This window comes from Besnoitia besnoiti (genome assembly GCF_002563875.1).
Source record: "Besnoitia besnoiti strain Bb-Ger1 chromosome Unknown contig00014, whole genome shotgun sequence".
NCBI lineage: Eukaryota > Apicomplexa > Conoidasida > Eucoccidiorida > Sarcocystidae > Besnoitia > Besnoitia besnoiti.
In genome coordinates, this window is record NW_021703916.1 from 883,889 (window position 1) to 890,807 (window position 6,919).

Consider the following 6,919-nt stretch of genomic DNA (forward strand, 5'->3'; position numbering starts at 1 on the left):
ATGGGAGACGCAGCTCGCCTGTCTCCGAACTGGCGCGGCAGTCCGCCGGAGGAGGGCGCGAGTCGGCGAGGCTCCGTCCGCGCGCAAGTCGAGGAGGTTGAAGAGCGTCAGCGCGCCATTGAGCAGCAGCGCAGGGACCGGGAAGAACGAGCTGCGTCCTCGCGAGGGAGCGCCGCTCGCTCGAGTGCCAGGTGGACGCGGTCGCCAGGCTCGGCGGACTCTGGTCACCTCTCCCCGTTGCCTCCCGCAGGGGGCTGCGGCGGCGGAGAGCCGCAGGGACGGGGCGGCGCGCAGGCGACGTGCTCGGAGGGGGCGGGGTCTGAGTCTCCGAGGTCTCTTTCGCAGGCGCGCCAGCGGGGACGGCGAGGCTCGGGAGCCCGCTCAGAGGAGTCCACCGCCGTCGAGCTGCCTTCGCCTCACGGCGCGGAGGAGGACGTCGGCGACGAGGCCTTTGGACAGCCGGCAGACGGAGAGGATGGGCCTCCCCACGCGGAGCGACGCGCAGAAGCCTGCGTCATTGAAATGCCTGGGTGCAGCGAGCGCGGCGAAGAACGACGCGCGGAGTCTCCGCCCACCTCCTCGTCCCTGTCCCCTCTCGCGCGCCAGAGCCGAGACGGGCGCGGAGGAGGCCATCAGGGCGGCGGAAGAGACCTTCATTCTGGCGACGCAGGCGAGAGGGCGCCCGCTGGCGTCGATCTCTGTGGAGACGAGCCCACGAGGCGCAGCGAGTCGCCGGCGCGTCACCGCCGGCCGTCTCGAGAGAGACGAGAGCCCAGCAGCAGCGGCAAGAGTGGGAAGAAACGCAGACACGCCCCCTCGGCCGTCGTGCCTGGATCTTCGGCGGATGCCGCGAAGGAAGCCAAGCCATCGAGTAGGAATACCGTGGCCGCAGCTCTGAGCGGCTGGGAGCTGAGATGCAGGGACGTCATGGGGGTCGTGTTCCACCCGTTCGTTGACCGGCAGAAAGGCTTTCCGATGCGAGGGAAACTTCTCGTCACTTACACCACCAGTGCGGTGATTCTCTTTGTCTTTCTTCAAGAGTAAGACCCCACACCACCACGGCAGAAGCAGGGCGGGGCGGGCTCGAACTGGCTCAATTCGATGCCGCAGACAGAGAGCGCACACGAGAAACGAGTTGTGGCCGTGGAAGCAAATACCTGTGCGTCGAGGTACCGATCTACGCTGAACAAACGTGGGTTTCACGTTTGTTCACGTTTTCAGTCTCCGTCGGCCGGACTGCATCACGCGCAGGCCCCACAGTTCCGTCGCTACTCCGCTCAGTTTGGTTTTTGTTTCGCGCTTCGTGTCCGCGGCGGTTTCCCGCGCGCCATCTGCGTAGTTGCCTGCTGCCGGAGCCGCATGCAACTCGGGTCGATCCACTGTGTTTCCTGTCGCTAGACTCGTTGTCAACATCACCACCTTCAACGGGCGATGCATCTCTCCCGTCATCTACCCCTCCTACGACGCTCCCCCAGACGAGCGTATGGTGAGATGCAGCACCGGCGCAAGGGAAGCACGTACGCACGAACTCATATCTGTGTATGTATGTATGTAGGTATGTATGTATGTATGTATGTAGGTATGTATGTATGTATGTATGCATGTATGTATGTATGTATGCATGTATGTATGTATGTATGTATGTATGTATGTATGTATGTATGTATGTATGTATGTATGTTTGTTTGTATATGTGTATGTAAACATAGGTATGCATGTGTGCATGGAGACGGTAGACAAGAGGTAGAGGAGAAAGAGAGGGGACAGAGTGCCTGGCCCGCTAAGTACGAGGATTTTCGTCGGCCTTCTTCCGGCAGGTCTCACGTTTACGTTCGCCTCGCCTCCGACTCGGTTTGTGGAGCGAGGGGTGGAGAGGCGTTTGCGTAACCGCGACCGTTTCCACTAGTTTCGAGCCGTAGCCGCGCCCTTCGGATTCCACTCCATGTGCGCGGCGCCGCTCCCCCCTCGAGTCGCGGCTTTCTCGCTTCAGGTTCGCTTTTGTTCACGGCGGCGTGTCGCACGGGCTGCAGAGTAACGCGTGGACTGGTGAATGTTCCCGTAAGTGCAGCTCCGGATTAGCCGAGTCGCTTTCTCTTCTTGCGCACTCTGTTTCTGCCGCAGCCCCGCGTCATCAGTTTCGGCTATGGCGCGTGCGAACACAATCTCGGCGGCTCCGCGTTCCCCCACTCCGACTCCAGCGCGGGGGGGGAGGGCGACGCGGCCGCCGCCGCCGGCGACGGAGGCGAGTCGCAAGGGACGAGTCCGCGACCGACGATCAGGCGCTGCGCCAGCGGCTCCTGCGCGAGCGACCGCGGATGGCCAAGCTCCCTCGTGCGCAGAGGAGACGCCCTGGAGTACGCCGCCTCCTTCGACTCGCCGAACGGTGAGTCAAGCCGCAGAGTGGCTCAGCCTGCGAGAGGGCGAGGGAGCAGGGGTGCCAGGAGCCGCGAAAGTGATCAACAGGGTGCAAAGCTTGCAGAGGCGTGGCGAGGACGCAGGGCGAGAGAGGGACCCGCCCAGCTGCCCCTGTCACAGCTGAGACGAGAGAAGGCAGTAGAGGGGGGGGCGGGAGTGCGACAAGGAGGCCCGGAGGGTCAGAGGGCGCCGAAGGCCCCGGAGCCTGATGAGCCCTAAACGCCAAACGCTAAAAGAGGCGGAGGCGAAACCCTAAATGACTCTCGAAACAGACACTTCGAGGCGAAAGTAAAACACCACGCGGAAATGAGCGGGCTGACGCACGGAGTAGCGGCCGAGACGAAGACTGACGGTGCAACTGCTTCGGTGTTTCCGGCCCCCGAATGACCGCTCACACAGGCCTCCCCCTTGACGCGTGTATGTCGATCGGCGTGCGTAGCCTTGCCAGATGCACCGAGTGTCTCTAGAACAACGTGCAGCTCTCGATTTTTGTTCTTGTCCTGCTGCGCTTGCTCAGCTCGTGTGTTCACTCCGCTTGGCGGTCTGGACACCAACAAAATTCGAAACTACGGGGAAGTTTTCCGCGTGTTTTGGTCGATGAACCTCCACGGTGGCTGGATTCATCTCCTCGTCAACCTCCTCTGCCAGGTGCAGACTCTCTGGATCATCGAGCCTGTAGGTTTGTGAAAGACAGCGGCCGCGACCCGCGTTTCAAAGGTTGCTGAAGCTGCGAATCCGAACGGAATGCAGCTCCACAGGTTCGCGCGTTCTGCTACCGTGCGTGGGTCTTCTACACGGGGCTTGGCGCTCCTCCTCGCCAGCCGGTCTGTGAGCCAGTCTAGGGTGTGCGCACACCGCTGCGATGCAACGCAGGATCTTCCGTAGTTGTATCGCTCTTCACCTCTGTTAGGACATCAGCCGCGGCCATCGCGAACGCTAGATCGGGCTCGAGGGGTTCCGCTCGAGTTGCGCGATCGAGCGCCTTGCATCCCCCTCTCCGACCCCCTCCCCACTTAGGCGCAGTGACCGCCCTGTTACTGGGCAGGAGTCGGCATTCTCTTGTTGTGTGTGCGCTCTCCAGGCTTGGGGGTTTCTGCGCACGTTGCTGCTCTGGTGCGTCAGTGGCGTGTCTGGCAACCTCCTAAGCGCCGTCGTCGACCCCTGCACGGTCACAGTCGGCTCGTCCGGGGCGTTCTACGGCCTCCTAGGCGCGCTTCTCCCGTTCGCAATCGGTGAGCCACGGGTCGCTGAGAAGAGGCTTGGCCACGTGTGCGGCTTTTCACGCTCGGCGACGCAGCGCAGACGCTGATTTGGTGGTTGACGAGAGGCAGAGCGTGCAGGGTTTAGGATTTTGGCGGAAGCCTTTTGTGACAGCCAGGGCACTGGGCACACGGCTCAGAGGAAGGAAAGGGAGAAGAAACGGGAAACTGACGCGAGTTGCGTGCTGTGCCGACGCTGTGCCTGTGACGACTTGTCTCAGAGTACTGGGACTACATCGGCAGCCCGGCCTGGCTCGTGTTCTCGATCTTAATGATGGTGGTAAGGGGCGTCGAAGTCTTTTGCATGGAAAGGGAGCCCGGGGGGATAAACGCACACGCATGCGTGACACGTACAGCGCGCTCATATATATATATATATATATATTTGCTTTAAACTGTGTCCGCATGCATATATAAATGTATATACTTCGTAAGGCATGGCTCGTTCTCTGAATGTGGCTGCACGGGGCGCTCTAGTCGCCACCAGGGGGGCAGACGTGCTCACGAGTATGCGTACTCGGCACAGTACTGCGAGGTGTCTACATATGCTATGGAGATGTATAAATATGTGTATGTATGTATGTTGCTTGCGAAGAACGCGGGTCAGACGTGCGCGCTGCCACGGCCGTGGGATGTCTTGTGCGCCTCTGTCGCAGCTTCTCGCGCATTTCGGCAACATGATAGGCCTGAGAAGTGTCGACAACAACGCCCATCTGGGGGGCTACCTCGGCGGTCTACTTTTTGGCTTCGCTACCATACGCTCCGTTCACGGGTTTCGGTGAGTCGCGGGACTTAGGCCCGGATTGACGTTGGCAACGAAACACGAAGCATCGAATCTGTACCTTCAGCTGATCCAGACAGCAGGTCTGCTTTCAGTTCGCGCTCGGTTCACTTCCGCAGAGCACGCCCTGCCCTCGGTCTTCGAAAGAGAGACATGCGCGAACAGCGGGCTATTTCCCGTGGCCGCTGCGCTGGTTTCGCCATCTGTTTGGTTTCGCTATTCGTCGGCAGTCAGAAGCTTTTATCGGCTCGCAGCGGGCATCTATCTAGGGTCTACTGTCTAACGCATTTAGACTTTCTATCTCGGTCTGCTTGAGCGACTGGCACCGTACATTCGTATCATCTTCTGCTCCCGTTCTTGCAATCCAGTGAATATACACGTACATGTATATGAGGACATTATTTCTATGGCTCATGGGCGTTGAATACTCAAGTACAACTCAAGCGCACGTACGCAATCGGCCGTGTGCGTGGCTTCGCGGCGTTGACCTTCGCGCAGTGTGCGCATTTCTTCAAAATCTGGATTTTGGTATTTCAGGTGGCAGGGCGTGACGGAGCGAATGGCGTCCTCGTGTCTTTGCTCGTGGATGTTCCCCTCTGCGAAACGCGATGAGCTGCAAGGCGCGAATCGTCAACGCCGTAAGGAAGCGTCGCAGCAAACAACGTGAATGCTGGAACCGCAGGATACAGTCACCGAAAGTGTGCGTGGGCGACAGGCACGAGGGCTTATGTGCACATGCACGTATGTATATCTCTATAGACATTTTTTTGAGTATTTGTATGAATACAGAGGGGCCTACTTTTTTCACGTTGGGGGGCGTCCCCCGCGTGCGTTTCGTTCCGCTTGATTCTTAAGCAAGAACGTGTGCGTTTCTAGGCATCTACAACACCAGTGGAGATTCGTCCATCACGCGAAAGCGGAGACAGGTAAGCAATCGTGGAGTCGCTCGCTGAGCGTGCGTGCGGCGCTTGTGCTGTGAACGCCTGCAGTGGCGCGAGCTCGACGGCAACGCCACGCAGGCCAGTTGCGTCCTCCGCAGATCACTTGGAAACTCCGGGGTCATGAACGGGAGTGGTGTATCCGCCTGGTCGCATTCGTAGGCTTGGTAAGGAAAGCTCTCGACAGCAAGGATTCAACACCGAGAAAAACACGCAGCCGCAGGCAGGCTGGTCTGCTTTCGCCTCTCACCACGCAGCCAGGCACCCCACATACGAATATGTATATATATATATATATATGTAGATGTGTTTATTCCAGCGTCTTGGGTAGGCGCATACGTGGCTCGCGTAGTAGGGGGCCGACCCACAACTTTGAAAGCAATTCTGTTTCGTGAAGTCTCATCGCTACTCACGTCTGCAGCCGGTGGGGGGCGATGTGCACACTGCTCACACGGACTCTGACGCATCAGCATATACATATATATATATATATATATATATATACACGTAATGTGTGCGCGTACCAGGAGAAAGAACTTGCTCGTCATCCAGTTTGTGGACCCTGGTAGCAGCCGTGGCTGGCGCATGTTTATCCCCCCTCTCCTCGTCCCCCCGGGGGCGTGTGCTGGTGCGTGCAGCAGGTTTTCTGGATTGTCCTTTGGCTCTACCTGCTGGTGCCGTCGTACTACGAGTCGTTGCCGACTCCGCCGGGCAGGTTTTCGTTCTCGGGGCATGCAGGCTGCCACTGCTGCCGCGTGAAGCCCTTTCCGGGAGAGGAGACCAAGCTGTCTCCACACCATACGATTCGCGTCAACGAAGGCGTCTTTTGGTGCTTTACCACCGCCCGCGCGGCGGATGTCTTCTGCGGCAGGAAGGCGCTGCTCGCAGGGGAGGTGCCTGGCAACACTTTGGATGCTGAGGCAGAGGCGCCTGTAGACGACCTCAAGGCCAGGCTGGCTGACGGATCGACAGTGGGCACCAGTGGGAGTGAGGGACATGACCAGATGGGAGCGACGACGCCGGGCGCGACGACAGCTGAGAGCTCGCCAGGCGATTCCGAAGCCCCGAGGGGGAGAGTCACTGCTTTGATACACATGTGGGACTCTGCGAGGCGGGCGTACGAGAATCTGCTCAAAGGCTCGTCTACCGCGGCGCCGACTTCCGCATCTTCGCCTGATGCTCCCGTGCCCGCTGTTGACTCCGAGGTGCCAAGGCCGGTGACTCTGCGAGGTGATACGTCTCAGTCCCCAGAGACCCCAGACGGCAAGCTGAGTGCAGAAGGCGCTGCGACCGCACCCTTTTAGACTGGAAAGAAGATGTCAGGCGCCGTCGCTTGGTTGCTATCTGCCCGGCGTTGACCGATCCGTGAAAAGGCAGAAACCGCCGTGTTTGGCTCTTTCGTCCACCCACTATGTCGCTCCGCGACAGCCTCAGGTGTCATGACACGTTCAACGAACCGCGCACAGTGGAGTCCGCGTGCCGGCGCTGCGGGAGCTGCTTATTTGCCTCGCACATCCTATAGGGGA

General features: G+C 59.5%; 1 protein-coding gene across 1 annotated transcript; it reads left to right on the forward strand.

Moving 5' to 3' along the window:
* Nucleotides 1-6,697, forward strand: BESB_026040 (rhomboid protease ROM5; the record flags this gene model as incomplete). The annotated part of the gene is made up of 10 exons (XM_029361284.1): nucleotides 1-1,040; nucleotides 1,399-1,486; nucleotides 2,122-2,383; nucleotides 2,933-3,090; nucleotides 3,497-3,647; nucleotides 3,896-3,954; nucleotides 4,331-4,452; nucleotides 4,993-5,093; nucleotides 5,445-5,560; nucleotides 6,032-6,697. The coding sequence occupies 10 exons, from the start codon at nucleotides 1-3 to the stop codon at nucleotides 6,695-6,697; spliced, it is 2,763 nt and encodes a 920-aa protein (XP_029215639.1).
* Nucleotides 6,698-6,919: the final 222 nt, after the last annotated feature.